This window comes from Acanthochromis polyacanthus, chromosome 4 (genome assembly GCF_021347895.1).
Source record: "Acanthochromis polyacanthus isolate Apoly-LR-REF ecotype Palm Island chromosome 4, KAUST_Apoly_ChrSc, whole genome shotgun sequence".
In the NCBI taxonomy this organism is placed as follows: Eukaryota; Metazoa; Chordata; class Actinopteri; family Pomacentridae; genus Acanthochromis; species Acanthochromis polyacanthus.
The window spans coordinates 18,651,213-18,670,786 of NC_067116.1; the positions used below are offsets into that span (position 1 = coordinate 18,651,213).

A 19,574-nucleotide genomic window follows, 5' to 3' on the forward strand; every position below is an offset into this window, starting at 1 on the left:
TCCTTGTTTTACTCCATTGCTGACGAAAAATTGGTTTGAAGTTTGACCATCATTGATCACATGAGCCATCATTCCATCGTGGAACTGGCGTATCATGGTGATAAAAGTTGGAGGGCAGCCATACTTAGCCAAGATTTTCCACAACCCCTCTCGACTGACGGTATCAAACGCTTTGTCAAATCTACAAAAATAGTGTAGAGATTCTGATGCTGTTCTTGGCATTTTTCTTGAAGCTGTCTTACAGCGAATATCATATCGACTGTGCCTCTACTAGCCCTAAAGCCACATTGACTTTCCGGCAGTAAGCCTTGCTCTAAGTGTTTTATAAGACGGTTCAACAACACTCTGGCTAGTATCTTTCCTGCGATAGAGAGCAGTGATATCCCTCTGTGGTTGTTACAGTCTTGTCTATTTCCCTTACGCTTATATAGGTGAACGATGGAGGCATCCTTAAAGTCTTGAGGAAGGGTTCCTTTACTCCAGCATGATGAGAATAGCTCAGTCAGCTTCTGGGTTAGCGCTGGTCCACCTGATCTGTATATCTCAGCAGGGATAGCATCTGCACCAGGGGCTTTGCCACACGAGAGCTGGTTGATAGCTTTGGTCACTTCTTCAGTGGTAGGTTTCAGGTCGAGCTCTTTATTAATTTTTACTTGTGGGAGCCGATTGATTGCAGCTTCATTTATTGCAGAAGACCTATTCAGAACGGAGTCAAAATGTTCTGCCCAGCGATCAAGAATTTGGGACCGGTCAGTCAGTAGTGTCTTGCCATCAGAGGACAGGAGAGATGAGGATCCAGACAGTGTGGGGCCATAGATAGTTTTAAGAGCATCATAGAATCTTTTTGCGTCGTGTTGATCAGCATACGACTGTATTTCGTCTGCCTTATTACTGAGCCAATGGTCTTGTATGGCGCGGAGCTTGAGTTGCACTTTGCGCCGACATTCTGTGAACGCAGCTTTCTTTGCCTCTGAATTTGGGTCGCAATGAAGGACAAGATGAAGTCTATGCTTCTCATCCAGTAGGGATTTGATCTGCAAGTTGTGTTCATCAAACCAGTCTTGATGTTTCCTTTTAACTAAGCCCAGCTTCTCTAAAGACGTTGTATAAACCAAATTCTTGAGAGTTTCCCACTCCTCCTCTACAGATGCATTCCCAAAGTTGAGGTTAGCAAGCTTACTGTTGAGGTCATTGATGAGGCTATTAGCTGTATGCCCCTCTTTCAACTTTGAGGTGTCCAGTCTCTTTGGAGGTGTTTTCTTTCCTTGTGGTCTACGCTTTGGTCTGATGTGAATGACAATCTTGGAGATTACTAGGCGGTGATCTGTCCAGCACTCAGCGCCACACATTGCTTTAGTTATGCATACATCACCACGATCTGACCTCCGGGTGATAACATAGTCCAACATATGCCAATGTTTGGACCTCGGGTGCATCCAAGTTGTCTTCTTTCTAGTTGGAAGCTGAAATAAAGTGTTTGTAATGACAAGGTCGTATAAGCTGCAGGTTTGGAGGAGAAGGAGGATGGATAGGATCAGGAATGAGTACATCAGAGGGACAGCACATGTTAGAGGCTTTGGAGATAAAATCAGAGAGGCCAGACTGAGATGGTTCGGACATGTCCAGAGGAGAGAGAGTGAATATATTGGTAGAAGGATGCTGAGTTTCCCACTGCCAGGCAGGAGGCCTAGAGGAAGACCAAAGAGGAGGTTTATGGATGTGATTAAAGAGGACATGAAGGTAGTTGGTGTGAGAGAAGAGGATGCAGAAGATAGGGTTAGATGGAGGCAATTGATTTGTTGTGGCGACCCCTGAAGGGAAAAGCCGAAAGGAAAAGGATATATATATATATATGTGTGTGTGTGTGTGTGTGTGTCTATATGTATCTATATCTATCTATCTATCTATCTATCTATCTATATATATATATATATATATATATATATATATATATATATATATATATATATATATACACACATACAGAATGCACAGCATTAGGGATTCCCTTATCGCCAGAATAACGCAATTTAAACCAAGCCTTTTCTTGATATATCAGAAAATGTTATAGATATACGCTTAAGTTTGTAGGCTGTAATGGGACATTTAAACAAACAACATCATTAAATACAAAGTAATAAAACAGTTGCATTAAAAAACATTCTTAAAGTATTACAGTTAGTTAATCGCTCATCTTTCATATGAATGTGTGTAAAACTGTTACCACCACAATATTTTCCTGTGCAATTTTTTCACGTAGGAACATTTGCTCTCACTCGTTTTCCACCCGGCGGACTGTGTTGGTAGAACAGCGACGTCACTTCCTCCCCACGTGAAGCGCTCTGTACATGTGAACAGCAGCAGTTCACTTCACGTTTTAAAGCCGCTACATCCCCTATTTTTATCTTATGGTTATCGAAAGCAGCAGCATGGAGCCCGCAGAGGAGGAGGCGCAGCTCGGCCAGGAGTCAGAGGATGAATACAGCGAATTGTCCGACAGTGAGGTAAGTTTACATCGAAAACACATGCTAACAGCAGCTAACCAGACCCCCGCTGGACCGACAGCGTTTAAACATCGTCATACCTCTTATTTAAAAAAGACTCGAACATGGTGGCCTGTAAATCTTATTACTGACTGTAAAGTGTTTTTCTGACTGCAAACGAGACGGATAAAACTCAGGTAAAGGAGAGGAGGAGATAATGGAAGTTGTAGTTCATTTTTAATACCTCTTTCTAACTTTGCTTTAGGATCGTGTGTGTTTACAGTCCACATTTGGCAGTGTGTGTTTAGAATAAATTAAAATGACTATATCTAACCACATTTCTGTTACTCAGCTTCAAGAAGCCTTCGCAAAAGGCTTGTTGAAACCTGGCATGAACGTACTGGTGGACAAATCCAAGAAGTTCGTCAACAATGTGGTAAGTCAAAGTCTTGTCAGAGGACAGAGCTGACATTGAATGTCTCGTTTTCTTCCAGAAAAAGCAAAATGATAATTTTATTTAAGTTATCTTTATTTCGATAAACATGATGCAGCACAAGACCAAATACTGAAGTGCAGAACTGTAGTGTTAAACTGGAAACTCCCTACATGTAAAAACGTATTTTACAAAGAGGGGTTATTATTTAGGTCAGTAGTGCAGCTTCAGAAGAAATGCAAGTTTCTGTTACAGCCCGTAATAAAATGATAATATTAATTCTGTATGTTAAACAAAGTGCAACATGAATAGTGAATATTGCACAAGCACAGAGCAGCTAAAGCAACTAATTTTCTCCTTACTTGGGTAGTATTTTGCAATTCTCTACTTGTATAGATATATCATTTTTTACTTCTGTGTATGGTTTGTTTCTCTGATGACTTTGCGATTTTAAAATCTGAATTTGAGCTTGGAGGTGATTGCTGGTTAACATGTGGTCTTAATGAGCCATTTTTTTTAGTCTGTTTCAATCTTGGGCCTTTGTTTGATCACAGGAACAGAAAAATATGTAAATAAGGACCGCTTTACTGTGAATTTGGGCATATTAAAATACAATTTCATATAATCAAAGAGAAAATCTAACGAAAATCAGTTGCCTTTATCTGTTGTGTTTTCTCTTTAAGTGGCTGTACAGAGCTGTCCTCTTAAGTTGTGCACAGTGTTAAAAAAACAAGCTGTTTTTGTTCTGTGATAATTTGAACTACACCCATGCTCTTAAAGCCTTAGGTCTCTGGAAGAATTACATTTAACAAAGTCGGGCTTTACAGCTGCCACCACCATTATCTAAATTAGCATTGACTGCTGACAAACACGACTTACATCATTATGCAGTCATACTGTTGAAACACAATTTTAGAAAGAAGATGAGTTAGAAACACAATGCGTTGATTTTGAATATTCATGTCAACATGCTTTTAGCGTTAGTGATGTCAGTTATGCCAGCTAACCATGGCAGCTCTTTAAAAAGATCAGTGTGTAGGATTGAAAGAGATCTGTTTGCAGAAGTGAAATATATTCACTATTATGTTTTGATTAGTGCATAGGAACTCAAACATGTTGTGTTTTTATTACATTAGAATGAGCCTTCTATTTCTAAAAATGGAGTGATTCCTCTTCCGCTGTGTCCAAATGTTCCCCTAATTGTTGAGAATGGACTAGCCAAACACTGGTTTTAGAGAAGAGCTTCCATGCGTTAGCGGCCACTGTAGCTTCTCCTACATTGTTAAGGTAAAGTCCTCTTAACCATTCTCTGGAGAATTTACAACATCCCACTGTGTGTTCTTACTATTGATGGAATGCAAGTCAAAGCACCTCCAAAGTGCAGCGACTACTTCCATTACGACAGTTCTAAAGATGACCTATCAAAGTATGGATAGCAAAGAATCACAACCTCTCCTCTAGCATTTGTTTTGAGCCTTTTTTGTTTGTTTGTTTTTTGTTACACACACATATTTGCCGTGCAGTGTGTTCAGTCCATGAGCTCACAGATTTTGGGCTCCATGAAAACTTGGTCCAGTGATAAAGTTTACATCACGCAGACCCTTGTGGACATGGAAACGTCCAAATTATAACTTGTACATCAGAAGGGAAGGATGAGGCAAAAGTTATTCAGTTGGCTGCAGTCTGCACCTTCACCACTAGATGCCACTAAATCCCACACACTACAATTTTAAAATGTATGACCAGCTTTGGTGTACCTCTCTTAGCAGGTAGTTATGGCATACAGAAAACCGTAACCCTAAAAGCCATGAGTGATATAATATAAGTAATTGTACTGTTGTTAGATTGTTACTATGCTAATACAGATGATTTAAAATACAATTGTACCCTATGTTAACATGCAGGATGGGATGAAACAGTGTCTTGCTGACTTGCGTAAAAATCTCCCCTGGGTGGAGAGGTTAGACCTGACCAATCTGCCAGCTGAAGACATTCTCAGCAAAGCTGAAGGAAAAGTTCCAGCTCTGGCCAATGGAGAAGTCAATGCAGACGACGACTTCCAGAGGGAGATGTTCTTGTAAGTGACCATGGCCTTGATGTTTTCAGTGCTGTGTTTATGTAAATGTGTTCTGTTCTGCAGACGGGGATCATACAGTCTTTCTCAGAAAATTCAATAGCCCAGTTGTCATGAAAATGTAGATGCTTGAAGTCCTATTTTTTAAGGTTTCTTCTCTACTTTGTCTCAAGATTTAAGAAGCGTCCACAAATGGAGCGATTTACTCATCGATTTATAGCTGATAATTGGTCAGGAGTGAATGTTCCAAACTCTGGTTGCCTCTGTAACTCTGAGGGATTATCTTCACATTTCTACAGTGACAGTTCACCCACATTTTATTTATTTCAGTTTATTTGCATGTAATATACACTACCAGTGCAAAGTTTGGACACATTCAGTGCTTTTTATTTATTTGTATTATTTTCTACACTGAAGATTAATACTGAAGATTACCACTTTTTTCTTTACCACATAATTCCAAATGCATTCTTTTATAGTTTTGATGTCTTCAGTATTGATGTACAATGTAGAAAATAATTAAATAAAAACCGTTGAATGAAGAGGTGTCCAAACTTTTGACCGGTAGTGTAGTTTATAGATCAAAGCTGTTATGATATGGTGATATGGTGTATGAGTTGTCTGCACTTATTCAGGTCTGTTGGTAATTGCAAAAATGAATTGCTCTTTTATTTTGATGTGATTAAAGGTGTTGGAACCAAAACCAGGAACATCATTTCCTTTCAGTAAATGTTTAGTGAACTCAGTGATTGCATATTCTTTGCTTGCTAGTTGTGATAATTTTATCTCGTTGCTCATCTATTTCACATTGCCAGCAGTTATTTTTCCTGTCATTGTTACTTATCACTGAAGTTCATTGACATTCTGTGGTATCTATCTGGTTGCCACAGAATGTCTCCCTTTGTGTGCACCCCCGAGAGACTGAGGATAATTAAGTTTGTTCACACATTTACTGTATATCTTCAAATATACATTTTGCATTTAAGTGAGTACAGAGTGGGAATGCTGGTTGCTTGAGCTGTGAAGGGTCGGTTTTCCTCCAGAAGACAATGTGTGGCACCGACACGTCCATCCTCACACTGCTACAGAGCTCAGATCTTAAGTTCTTTTTGTTCGTGTTTAACTTCAGCTACCGTCAAGCTCAAGCTACAGTCCTGCAGGCCCTGCCCCTCCTCAACAAGCACGACATAGCCACCAAGAGGCCCGATGATTACTTTGCAGAAATGGCCAAGTCAGATCAGCAGATGCAGAAGGTGAGCTTCATTACGAGTACCTATATGTTGTGATAAATGTGGTTAAAGAAAAAGAAGGTAATTTCCTAGTTGTATCATTTCATTCGACAAGAACAAAGCCAAAGCTAGAGCTGCTTCTTATTTTTTGTGTCACGTGTTTGTGACACCATGTCTAGCAGATACATTCTAATACCGCTGTGAATAAAGTTTTCCATAACGAGGCACTAAGAGTCTTTGCTCCTTTACCTATATTGTTTAATAATTATCATTTCATTACACATATTGGTTCAGGACGTCTGTGCGCTTGCTCTGTCTGTCTATTGGGTTTTATTTCAAATGTCGCACAAACAAAAATCTTTTTTTCTCTCTCGGTTTAGATCAGGAAAAAGCTGATCTCAAAGCAGTTGAGTCTGGAGAAGTCAGAGAAGGCCAAGAAACTGCGAGAGCAAAGGAAGTTTGGCAAAAAGGTTGGTCGCCGTTTTTTTTAAAGACTTCTGTTATTTTTGTAACTTTGGCTAAAAGAAGCCAAATGAACTTATTTAACAAATATGAAAGTCACGTGAATTTTGAATATATCTCAGGTCCAAGTAGAAGTGATCCAGAAGAGACAGAAGGAGAAGAAGGCCATGATGTCCGCTGTAAAGAAATATCAGAAAGGTGGGTTTTCACGTGTGTAGTTTTAAATATTGCTTATAATTTTCTCACCACACACAAGTAAATAATACATTTTTGTAATTTTTTTTGACAGAGTAATTCCTTGTAATGTAGTCTTTGTGTGTGTTTTTCAAAATCTAAGCTAAGTTTTAACATTCCTGACCATCCTCATTTTCAGGAATGACGGACAAACTGGACTTCTTAGACGGAGACCAGAAGACGGGCAAAGATTCGTCTGATGGCTCAAAGAAAGCAATGAATAAGAAGGGGTGAGTCATGAACTTTTCAACTCTGTACACTGCAATTATACATTTTGAGCATAATATTTATTTTTCCTCTTGACATTTGTGGCTTTGGTACAAAAAACTCAAATGTGACTGTTTTTTTGACAGCCCCAACGCTAAGAGAAAATACAAGGACAAGAAGTTTGGCTTTGGAGGCAAAAAGAGTGGAAAGAAGTGGAACACCAAGGAGAGCTTCAACGATGTTTCCGGTTTTCGTGCCAAAGTGGCTCATGCCAAGGGAGGGAAGAAAGGCAAAGGAGGAAAACAAAATGTGAGTCACACACATATAAAAGGAACTGAGCGATTTATTACATGTAGAAAGCTTGGTAAATGGAAGGATATGGTTGGTAAGAAAACACCTAATTTCTTTTACTTGGGCTTTCAGAAACGTCCGGGCAAGTCTGTGCGCAAGAAGATGAAGAGTCGCTCGTAAAAAGTTGACATGCTGGTTAACAGACTGGACTTGGACGCTGCTTCTAGGCAGGATTTGCCAGACGTGTAGGAGGCTACGGGCTCTTCCACACTTTTTGTACAGTATGCCTTCCATAAAATGTGTCAGGATTGATGTGGAGGTCAACATAAACCAGCTTCATGCCACACAGACATCCTGTCTGACTGCTGAGGAGGACCAGACAAATGAAGAAAAGACAAGAACGGACTGCATAGGACCACCCAAGATGCAAAGTTTTTTTTACTACATGCAGTTTCCCTAAGGCTCATGAAGAGAAATTGATTAAATAATTACCATAGATGAGTTTTTGTTGTCTATAGCCATTCTCGTCCCTATAAGGTGGATTTGGAGCCACAGTCTGTTTCTACGCCTCAGTCTCTACACCAACCCCCCTGCTGTCTAACTGACACTGTGTGTTCTTCCAAGTTTGGTGTATTCTATTTTTTTTTTCCCAACTCGGCTCCTTGACTCATTGATTCTCTCCTATGTGACATGGCATTTTATAATATTGAGCGGCTGTCAGTTTTGCCCTTTCCTATTCATTAATATGATTAGTATGTGTTGGCTGAGTGTGCTTTGTATAGACCTGTGCAAATGTTTCCCCTGCCAAGTGTTTTTCTTAGTTTGCTAAGATGGAAATACAGAAAGGGCAGACTCTGCTGACACCTGTATGTTTGTTTGATAAACAGATTCTTTTGAACTCGCTTCTTGCTGCTTTTCATGCTTTAATTTGATGCTTTCTGGGCAAATTCTTGGTGTTTAGTGACATCCGTTCTGAATCGGTAGAAATTGCATCTCGTGTCACGGCGGTTCGATGGGATCTAAGAGAGAAGAAATGGGACAATTAGGATTTAGGAGTTGGTATTTCACTATGAACAGACAAGTGTACTGTGTAGCACGATTGCTAGGTTAGTGAGGTATGTTCAACCTAAAGCCAGAGTTATTAATGTCATGGATTTTATACCAGACTAGATCATAACGGTAACTGATGCTGCACAGCTAATCTGCCCTGGAAGAGGTTCTACTTAGTTTGGGATTTAATGCAGCCATAAGAAGAGCCCCACTTTCACCAGTTCTTCTCCTGATCATATTATTCTCCCTGAGTCTTACTGGTCCTTATCTGATGAAATACATTATAGCTGCAAACCTGTTGTATCACTCTAATAATCCCCTGAACAAAGCCATGTAGTTAAACTGATACAAACTGTACATGTCACATTGCCATGACGGCCTACATGTATTTAGTTCATAATGCAGATTAAGCATTAACATGTTTCTGTGTTTGCTCCCAATTTACTTCCAAGTCCATTCAACTATGCTGATATTGCAGCTCATAGAACACAGATTAGAAAATTGATCAGTCTGTTGGTATTCATTACAGAGAATACGCAATACAATCAATTTCACTTTGATATGACTAAAAACTAAAATGATTTTCTTGTCTTTAATGATAGCACAGTGTCAGACCTAAATGCACTTCTTCACTATGATGTTTAAATCACTGAAGCTTAAAATTGAAGAGTTCTAATGTGCATCTTTCACGTTTGACATAAGCAGTTGCATTTAGAGTGTATTGAATGGTAAAACAGATATATTAGCTCGTGTAATTATTTCTTTGTAGAAATTCTTCTCTCCCATCTCTCACAGAAGCAGTACTTTTTTTTACCACAGATAAACCTGATTACCACCGTTGTGATACCCATTATCTTAGATTTTGAGTTTAGGTTTTGTGAAGCTAGCTAACACAAAGAAAGTCTGGCTATGTAACAGCTGCTTTGCAGTCCAGCCCTCTGGAGATATTGGTGATTGGAAAGGACAATTATAGAAAAAGAAAAAAACTTCTGATGCATTGAGTATGATTGTTAAATGAGAACATTTAACTTTTTTACCCCCTTTTGACAGAAAATTGATTATCTTTGGGTTGTAGAATTTGAGGATGCCATCTTTAGTTTGAGGAACAGAGTTTTCATCATTTCCTGATTTTCATAGACTAAACAATTGATCAATAATTGACATATTGGCACTGAAAACAATCCTCAGTTCCTTAGACTTAACTATGTTACTGTAAATAAAACAGTTAAATAAAAGCATACTTACAGTCAGTAGAAACTTTGAGGTAGAAATGTACGCAGAATTCTACCTGTAGGGAGGTTGTAATTATTCATTGTGGATTTACTGATGATCTAGTGCCCTGGTAGTTGAGATAACGATGAGTTGTCATTTTGTCATGATTCATTGCACATGGGTTGGTCACTTTGCAAAAGTGAACCAAATACACACCAAGCAATACTCAGTGAGTATCTGCACAATTTGAGAATGGGTTTTGAAGGCCTATATAAAGGCCCAAAAAGGCCACCATTGTTAGTCCAGTGAACAGCATCATGCCGCGTCTATCACATGAACAGCGTCTCCGGGCACTGGGTATGGTGGAGGCCGGTTTGAGCTACAGTGATGTAGCCAGGCGTATGGGCTGTTCCCAACCCACAATCAGAAGCCTGGTCCAAAGCATGCACCAACGGATTGCTGCCTGCATCGAAGCATATGGAGGCCATACTCGGTATTGACTGTTGTGACTTTGTGTTTGGCAGGTGCCATTTTCTTTTGTGAAATTCTTTATTTTGAAATCATTCTTGAAACTTTAGATTTTTGTTGCTGGATGCCAATATGCTAAACAAATGATTCATATGAAGAAAATCCAGTTTCGGGCTTCAAAATAAAAATTATGTTGAAAAATATGGTCTCAAAGTTTTTAATGACTGTCAGTGTACAATGCTGCTTAAACATAATAATGCAATGAAATTTTAAAGTGGACACAAGATGTCAGTCACTCTGACTGAACGAAAGTTCAGAATTTTTTGGTTGGGTCTAGTTTTTTAATAAAATTGAACAGTGGCTTAGATTGTAGGAATTTTCCTAAAGTCACTAAAGGGGTGGTACTATTTGCTTTGAATTAGAGTCAATTCTGTCACCATGCCTGTCACACTCGACTGTATGAGTCATTTACAACAGCTTTATTACAGACATTAAATGTCTCAGTTGTTTCAACTTTACTACTTAAACTAACAAACTTCATAACCAGCCACAACTGATTTTTACTGTGATGTATTCTTGTTACCAAATATGCATTTGTATGCTCAAAACTGTCCACACAATTTAAATCCACTGCCAGACAAAACCTTGAAAGTGTTGGAGATCATTTCAAAACACAAATATTCAGAAACTTTCCTGTGAAGTGAGACCAAGAGAAAAAGAACAAATCAAAGCTAATTAATTAAATTCTATGGAACTCCTGCTCTGGACTTTCTGAAGAGCACTTACTCCCTACTATTTCTACACATTAAGCTGAGGTATTGTTAGGCTCATATGACCTAAAACTGAGGTGATTTTTCAACAGTTCAGGAACAGAAACATGTATGTATGTTAACTAGTTAAACTGGAGGCTCTCTGTGTATAATGCATCCTGTAGTTTGGTTACTAATTACTGAACTGGTTACTGAATATGCTGACACTACAGAGTTTTCCTCACCAGTGCAGTTGACATCCATCCTATCTCCTGACTCTCAGTGAGGGGCTTTGAATATTTCTTGGTGGGCTCCTCCCGGGCTTTGTGGAAAGCCTTGAGGAAGTCCACTGGAAAAAAAAAAAGACAATCAGTAACACGGAGGCACCAAACATTCATTCTGTCCATTTGTGTCATCCTGTTTGGCATCACACAGCAGTGTGATCAGTGTCTTCAAATGCTTGTTCACTCTCCAGAACAGATTAAATAAACAGAAGCAAATATTTTTTTTCCTCTTTCATTTCAAGGGAAACTTACAGTTCTCTTCAATAACTTCAGTTGGTTTCCTAGACATGGGTTTGTCTGGCAGGATGTGCACTGAAGACAGAAGACACACGCATTGTGAGTAAAAGAAGACGATACAACACGGTTTATTTTAACAACAGATATACTGTCAGACAAGACTGTAGAAAGTGCTCAGTACAACTTTTCAGTGAGATAAAGTGACACACTCCCAAATGTTTTTATACTCCAATCAGCCACTAAATTACCTGTCAGATGAAGTGAATAACATTGATTATGTTGTTACAATGGCACCTCAGCATCAACTGAAGGGTTTTGCTGTACAGTGGAAAAAATGCCCATCTCAAAAACAAGAAAAAACAACTTATTTTAAGCAACTGTTATCTTGAACTAAGTGAAAAAAAATCTGTTAATAGAACAAGTGAAAAATGGCTTGATAAGACTTCTTGAAATAAGATATGATATTTAAAATATTGAGATCTTATAATTAGCTGTGAAAACTTATTTTAAGCTATATTTTACCATGGTTGTCAAGCTTAGGGGTCTTCACCCTCCTGTTGTCCTCATTTACAGCACCAAAAAATATTGTTCCTTTCTCAGAAAAAAATCCAAAAATTCAGCAAAAATTCCTTAAACATTTCCCTTAAAAGTTTTATTTAAAAAAAAACAGCAAATTTGGCAAGAAATAATAATTTAAAAAACAAAAAAAATGAAAATTGTGAATATTTTCAAAATTTCTCCCAAATTACTGTGAAAATAAATAATTTTTCCCCATATTTTCAAACTTTGAAACAGGTCTATTTTACCCACAGGACAACACGAGGGTTAAAACAAGATCATTTCAAGATTGTTTGACTTAACGAGATTTTTGAGATGCATTGTTTTAAAACAAGTCCCTCTATCTTGCTGAAATGTCACTTGTTAAGTGAATTTATCTTAAAGCAAGTGGGATGAGACATTTTGACTAAAACTAAGACAAATAAACTTGGTAAGATTTAGAATTTTCTTACAGGCACTGAACAGTTCTGTTGACAAAACTAATTACCCAACATGTTCTATTAGTTCAGCCGATAACGCTGAAAGAAATGCTTATACTCTCTTAATGGCATCATCATTTGCAGAAATCTGGTCCTTCAGCTGGTTGCATTGCTCAGGACTCATGGAGACACCCTTTTCCCCAGCTTCATCTCCCCATCTTGGTTCATCCAGTACTCTCTGATGTCAATCTGGACATAACCCTTGAAGTCTCTGACACTGACATATCTCATCTGTGTTGTGCTACGAGCAAGAAAAATAGGTGAACCTGTAGGTTTGGGGATGTTCCGGATATGCAGTGGTTAATATCTACCAAAAGTGATCCTAGGAAGGACAACCGGAGACATGGTCATGGGCAGGAAATGCTCACTGATGAGGATGAAGAGCAAAGGCCAGCTAGTGTGACTTGATCTTAGCAGATCTACTGTAGCACAATTTGCTGAAAACCCTTAATGCTGGTCATGACATAATGGTACCAGCACACACAGCCCCTCATAGCTTGCTGCATATGAGGCTATGTGGCTGCAGACCAGTCAGAGTGTCTATGGTGACCAATACAGCACCTACAATGGGCATATGAGTGTCACAACTGGACCATGGAGCAACAGAAAAAGGTGGCCTGACACCCTGGTGTGTGTGCATTGTTGATCTTGGGGCTGAGATAGCAGCTGGATGCACTGTGGGAGGAAAGTAAGCCAGCAGAGATGATGTAATGCTCTGCAGGGAAACCTTAGGTCTTGGCCTTCAGGTGGATGTTACTTTGACACGTACCACCTCCACCAAGTCCACATACATCCCTTCTGATATTCCCTGCAGGCAGTTGCCTCTTTCAGCCTGAAAATGCATTCAGTCAAACTGCAACAATTGCAAATTCGTAAGATGGGGATCAATGGGAGGCGGTGGAAAAACAAGTCAGATCCGTAGAGGCTCACCTCACATCCTCCTGGATCAACTGCTAGGTATTACTGACACCACAGTGCATCTTCAGAGGTCTAGAGGAATCTGTGCCTCTGATCAGAGCTGTTTTGGCAGCACAAAGGGAATCTACACACCATGAAGCAGGTGGTTTTAATGTTGTGGCTGATTGTTGTATTTCCACTGTTATGTTTATGTTATGCCTTTAAGGGACAGCTCAGTATTTGAGGAATATGTGAATCTTTCACAGTAACTAAATGTGATTCTAAAAGGACACACTGATGTTTTAAATATGGCCTCAACAAAAAAAAAATTCAACTCAACTAATTTTCTGCCAAATGTGCAGTAATAGTAACTGAAACACAACAGTGATATTGTTGATGAATTCCTGTCTGCGGCACTGTTTTTCATGTAAGTGCATCGTCTCTTTTACTTGTCCTTGTCCTTTATCTGTACAGAATGAAAAAAAAAACTAGTCTACTTACATTTTCTGTAGGGATTGATGCTGAACTCGGTGTGGAGTTTCTGCAGTCTCTGTTCTTTCTTTATGGTCTCAACATGAATTTGGTTTTGATGGACCAAATCCAGTTTCTGTTTTCCTGCCATGCTGAGAAAAAAAAACAACTCTAGAAGCTCCCGCTGATACTGAGGTCACACAGCAGCTACTCCATGGGCGTAAAGGACGTTGAAAATGAAGCGTAGACGTGTTACCTGGCAACAGTAAACACCGCGCGAGCTGCAGGAACGTGACTCCAACACCAGATGGAGCCACGCGCTCAGATCTGATCTCTAGGTAACCCAATCTGAATGTCAGCTGTATCAACACAGCAAATAAAATAAATAACACAGCATTTCTAATATTACAAATGACCAAAGTTGTAATATTCAATTGAACAGACTAGTAAAGGATTCTAATGGATCTGATTAATCCACAGGCTTAGAGCTCATGCTCCCCTCATTCAACTACATGTGCATTTGTCCCACTCAGTAAAAACACAAATAAATCAGAGGACTTTTATTCAACCCTTAGATGCACTAGTGACTGGACTGTACACTCTTCAGTAAGTGGATCAAAAATGACCCGTTTAAGAATCAATGCGTTTTTATACCATTTTTGTAATTTTGGTTAAGAATAATAATTAGCATTTTTTGTTTGTATTATATTTCTGTCCACACAGGAATGATTTCATGTTTGAAATCTGTTTATTTTTGACTTTACAACAGATTTTGAACATTTTGATAATTGAAAAAGAAGAATATTACACAGAACAGCAATAGAAGAATGTCAACCTCCATTTGGTTGCCATTTTCCAACTCTTTTCCTCCAGCTGTTGCAACTCTCTGTCCTTCTAAGTTTGTGCACGGCACCGCCTCTTGTATGATATTATCAGTGATAAAGAGCTTGGGATAGTAATACAAATATCACAGTTTCTTTTAAAATATAAAAGGTGACTTAAAAATCTAAATGGAATGATATAAAATAACATATTTTTTGAGGAATAGTGGGAATATGAAATGATAAAAACTTTTCATTACAAAGATATTATAAGGTCATTTTGGACTCATTTGCGCATCTAAGGGTTACAAATAAATTGCTTCATGACATTAGTCATAGAAGCAACAACATATGCAGAGAAGGCACAGATAAGTGCATAAAAATTCAATTAAATGCTGGAAATTGAATGTTAAGTACGCCCGTCAGTGCAGCCCTGGAACTACTTGCAAACAGCTCAGTCTCAAGAGGTCCAATAAAAAAACCACACACATTTTGCTCTTACATGAGATAATATTGCACCACTGCTCCCTAGCTACCCTGCTCAAACTGCAGAACTTGTAGCACTGACTGAAGCATCCATCCATCCTCTATACACCGCTTTATCCTCACTAGGGTCGCGGGGGGTGCTGGAGCCTATCCCAGCTGACTCGGGCGAAGGCAGGGGACACCCTGGACAGGTCGCCAGTCTTTCGCAGGGCTACATACATAGACGAACAATCACACCTAGAGTAGTCAATTAACCTCAGCATGTTTTTTGGACTGTGGGAGGAAGCCGGAGTGCCCGGAGGAAGCCCACACATGCTCAGGGAGAACATGCAAACTCCATGCAGAAAGATCCCAGGCCCACCCCAGGATTCAAACCGGGGATCTTCTTGCTGCAAGGCGAAAGTGCTAACCACTACGCCACTTAACAGCCCTGACTGAAGCATGCTACAGGTAAAAATGCTAATGTTTTTACTGACAGTCATTATGCTTGGGGATTTTTTTTTTTAATGATTTTGGTCAAATATGACATTTTCTGACCTCATCAAAAATGTTGTACATTTTCTGACCTCATCACAAACTGATTGTTGCTTCATGTGTCCTACACCCAAGTACACAGCGGTGCTAGATCTGTCTACTTCCTGTTATTATTTATCCCACATTTGTCCAAAAGTTGCAACTATTGAGAGCTCTCAGTCATCCAACTTGGAGTGTTCTGAAACCTTAAATGTAGATCCATTAGCTTCTATTTGTTGTGCATATATTTTAAAGTATTTTATCCAGTTATTTTCATCTTTTCAGCATGTCAAGTAATTAACACACAAAACCTCAGCCAAGGTAACTCAGCAGCATTACAAGGTTAAAACCTATTACTATCTTTAATAATCAACTGATAGCTCAATGTGTGATGCATAATGTCAGAAAAAAAAGGACAGAGTCAAAAAATGTATGCTCTGTAAAAAATAAATGGCAAAACACGGTACTATTTACCTTTGACTATTGGCTCATAGAGTTAATTAGTTATATTGTTGTCTCTTCAATCAATAAACTAATAACTGCAGCTCTACTTTCAGCTCCTGGTCCCTGGGTGGCAGGGTAAATAATGAAACTGCCATTTGTAATGACCTTCAATAGGGGCCCAGGAGGTTAATCCAGCCAGGCGTGGACATCGTGTGCATTCCTTTAGCATGAATATATGCTAAAGGAGACACGACATTTTTTATTATGGTTTAGGCTAAAATCCATCTGATTTTGTAATTTACCGGTAATGTCAATTTCTGCTCTAAAGGAGATATTTTCCAAATGTTGCCAGAGAACAGACATGGAATCAACTCAAATAGAAATTTCTTGCAAAATCAATGTTGCACTGAACTATATCCTCGTCCAACCAGGAAATACATGAGCCAAGGCCATGAGTCTTTCTATTTTATATCACAATGGCTCATCTAGTCGGCCCTCGGAGATTGCTGCAACTCTTAAAGTCATTCCAAAAGCATTAAAATTAAATTATATGTAGCAAATTGTTAAGATCCTGCCCCAGTTCCTGCCCTTTTTTCCTCCTTTTGTCCTTATCCCTTTTTTCCTCCCTCGTTGTCTTGTTCCTCTGGCTCCCCCTGTCTGCTGCACCCTGTCGGCTGATCGCTGTCAGTTGCTGTAATCAGCTCAACTCCATTCACCTGGTCCCCTCCTCTGCTATTTAAGCTCTGCCCTTTCCTTCACTCTTTGCTGGGTCATTGTTGGACGCACACATCGTCTCATACGCCGCTTTTTCCCCACAAAGGGGAAAAAGCAGAGCAGTCCATAAAACTGATGCAGTACACCTTTGGATTGCATCAGTTTTAGGGGCCGTTTACACGAGGACGCTTGCAGGTAAAAACGTCTAAATATTTCAACAAAACACCCTATCGTTTATACGAGGACGGCGTTTTGGGGACTTAAAAACGCAAAACGTCTAAACAGCAAAACGCAAAACTTTGCTGAGATCTGACCACATCGCGTACGCGATTACGTCACATACGTGCGCCAGTGCTTTTGCCGGCCGGTACAAGGAAGTAAACAAAGATGTGTGATTATTTCCATCCTTCGTACCTTCAAGCAACTCTGGCAGCTCTATGTACACTACAGGAGTCGTACCAACAAACGTGCAGAATCTGTACAGAGTCCATTCATGAACATTTACCGCGGCGGAGATCCGAAAAGGGAGATAGTACGCATGCGCGTAGACATGGCGGCGTTTTATCACAGCGCCACCCAGCTGCCTGGCATGCATATCCAATCGAATTCCACACACTATAGAGTCACCGTCTATACGCAGATTTCCTTCAAAACCGCTCGTCTAAACGTGAAATGACAAGACGCCACTTTTGCATTTTCTGTTAAGATGGTCCTCGTATAAACGTAGCCTTATGGACTGCTCTGCTTTTTTTCCCCTTTGTGGATTTTTTTTTGGACTCAGTTGTTTGAATGGACCTCAGTTTGTTTTCGCCCACTGTTATTAGTTTCCCCGTGTGTAAGTATCTTCCCTTAGCACTGTTGTCTGCAACTGCTTAGTTTCTGTTTAGCCACCTCAGTCCCGTTTTCTGTTATGTAGAAGTTTTGGTTAAATACAACCCCTTTTCATTTAACACCTGTTTGCCTGTCTTTGTGTCTGCGCTTGGGTTCTCCAACTTCCTGTCGTAACACAAATATGTTCAGATTTAGAGCGATAAATTCATCAAAATAGATCCAGAAATATGTCAAAAATTTAATTTCAGCTTTCACTTGTTCTAGAAATGTGGGATTACACATACATAGGGATTTCTTAAAAACAAAAATTAAATTTTTAGTCTTTGCTCTCGAAAACATCTCCATCCACATGAATCCACAGACACAGCTGAAGCACTTTTAAAGCATGCCATATCAACAGCAGGTCATATAAATCTCACAGTAAAGCCCTTTAGGCCATTGAAAAGTCTGAACAGCAAACATTGTAACCAATTCTGATATTCTGCCAGTCGAGAAGTGGGGAATCATATATGTGGATTCATTCTAAAGCCTATATTCCTCAGTGCTGTTGAAGAGATGTGGCTGTACATTTACACAATTGTTCAAAAGTTTGGCGTCACCCAGACAATTTCATGTTTTCCATGAAAACACATTTTAATTGATGTGCTAACATAATTGCACAAGGGATCAATTAGCCTTTCAACACCATTACCTAGCACAATGTAGCATTAGAACACAGGAGTGATGGTTGCTGGAAATAGGTTTGGTACCCGTGTCTAGCCATTTCCAGCTAGAATAGTCATTTACCACATTAACAATGTCTAGACTGGATTTCTGATAAATTTAATGTTATCTTCAAATTCTTTTCTTTCAAAAATAAGGGTATTTAAAGGTTACTCCAAATTTTTGAGCGGTAGTGTGTGTGTGTTAATATGTAAAGTAATGCCAGCACTACCACTCGTTTGGCCATATATTCCCAAAAGCTCCATTTTCACTAACTTTACAGCTATGTTTGTATCTCAACAAAAGGCACAGAAACAGCTATGCCTTATATAACAGCCGTGTACATCTGTTTAGGGCCTGCAGCCGAAAAAGAAAGCAAGTGAAGAGGACAGACGGTCAAACTACGGCCTGAGGATCCAGCCACCCATTGTTAGGGACTATTCTACCTGTGAGTGAAAACCAAACTCAAACTTTAAATAAAAACACAACTCAATATGTTCCTCCACAAGTCATAAAACCGTCATAAGTAAGTGACAGCACATGAGCCACATCTGTGACCGGAGGCCGTCATACTAAGAAGTACGATAGCGCCGAATAAAATGCGAAAATATACGATGTCAGAACCAGTCTTGATGGAGAACACAGAACACGGTGGTCTCGGCCTGCAGGCTTGTACGCCTAATGACTCTGAGCCAACTTATTACATTGTGGCTCTCCTCTGATTGGCTGCACGGTTGCTGAAAAATCATTGTCATGTTTAGTCCATCAGAGCTTTGCAGAAGTCATTTGTTCATCTCAATTTACTTCCTACCATGTTAAAAATGTTTGCCTGGAGCCAAAACAGCCATCAGAATGTAGTGGGAGAACCCTGAATGACTGAATATGTCCAGATTGTGCGAAAATGTCCCTAGAGCAGTTTGCATACGTTCTGTTAGGGCGACAGATGACAGGTCGGGCATTTTTCTCAGCACACTCAGCAGGACTGAAAGTCTGAATTCTGCACAAACACACACACACGCGTTGGCACACGTTGAACGTGCCCTGTGAGATTACAAACTCAGCATATGTGTGAAGGTTTAATGGCGATGAAGATTTCACACTAACTGGAAACAAACTTTTAATAAAGTAAACAAAACTGCCCAGAAGACTAGTGACCTTGTGACAGTGCGTTGTGTGTAAAAATAGCGGAGTGGCATTTCTTCACATTGTCTTGGACCACACTTGACTTCCCCTGCACTCCGTGGT

The 19,574-nt window shown here is 39.5% G+C and overlaps 2 protein-coding genes across 3 annotated transcripts; one reads left to right on the forward strand and one right to left on the reverse strand.

Moving 5' to 3' along the window:
- Window positions 1-2,303: 2,303 nt before the first annotated feature.
- ebna1bp2 (EBNA1 binding protein 2) lies at window positions 2,304-8,311 on the forward strand. Its single transcript, XM_022197263.2, has 9 exons — window positions 2,304-2,504; window positions 2,836-2,919; window positions 4,821-4,993; window positions 6,120-6,243; window positions 6,600-6,689; window positions 6,804-6,879; window positions 7,055-7,145; window positions 7,269-7,431; window positions 7,546-8,311. The coding sequence occupies exons 1-9, from the start codon at window positions 2,409-2,411 to the stop codon at window positions 7,591-7,593; spliced, it is 945 nt and encodes a 314-aa protein (XP_022052955.2). The 5' UTR covers window positions 2,304-2,408; the 3' UTR covers window positions 7,594-8,311.
- Window positions 7,448-14,050, reverse strand: cfap144 (cilia and flagella associated protein 144). 2 transcript variants are annotated; one of them, XM_051947509.1, is made up of 5 exons: window positions 13,849-14,050; window positions 11,429-11,488; window positions 11,138-11,241; window positions 9,709-9,751; window positions 7,448-8,432 (listed from the first exon to the last, which is right to left on the reverse strand). In XM_051947509.1, exons 1-5 carry the CDS (start codon window positions 13,967-13,969, stop codon window positions 8,413-8,415), a joined length of 348 nt encoding a protein of 115 aa, XP_051803469.1. In that variant the 5' UTR covers window positions 13,970-14,050; the 3' UTR covers window positions 7,448-8,412. The 2 variants fall into 2 exon arrangements, with proteins under 2 accessions (XP_051803469.1, XP_022052956.1); XM_022197264.2 differs by lacking the exon at window positions 9,709-9,751.
- Between the last annotated feature and the right edge of the window lie 5,524 nt (window positions 14,051-19,574).

What these genes read in the sequence shown, in the direction of transcription:
- ebna1bp2 (XM_022197263.2), top strand. Translation starts at nt 2,409, where the DNA reads ATGGTTATCGAAAGCAGCAGCATGGAGCCCGCAGAGGAGGAGGCGCAG. An exon ending in AGAAGTTCGTCAACAATGTG is followed by an intron (nt 2,920 to 4,820) that starts GTAAGTCAAAGT and finishes GTTAACATGCAG; the next exon opens with GATGGGATGAAACAGTGTCT. An exon ending in GCAAAGGAGGAAAACAAAAT is followed by an intron (nt 7,432 to 7,545) that starts GTGAGTCACACA and finishes TTGGGCTTTCAG; the next exon opens with AAACGTCCGGGCAAGTCTGT.
- cfap144 (XM_022197264.2), bottom strand. Translation starts at nt 13,969, where the DNA reads ATGGCAGGAAAACAGAAACTGGATTTGGTCCATCAAAACCAAATTCAT. An exon ending in TGAAGTTATTGAAGAGAACT is followed by an intron (nt 11,242 to 11,428) that starts GTAAGTTTCCCT and finishes TTTTTTTTCCAG; the next exon opens with TGGACTTCCTCAAGGCTTTC. An exon ending in GATGGATGTCAACTGCACTG is followed by an intron (nt 8,433 to 11,137) that starts GTGAGGAAAACT and finishes CTTCTCTCTTAG; the next exon opens with ATCCCATCGAACCGCCGTGA.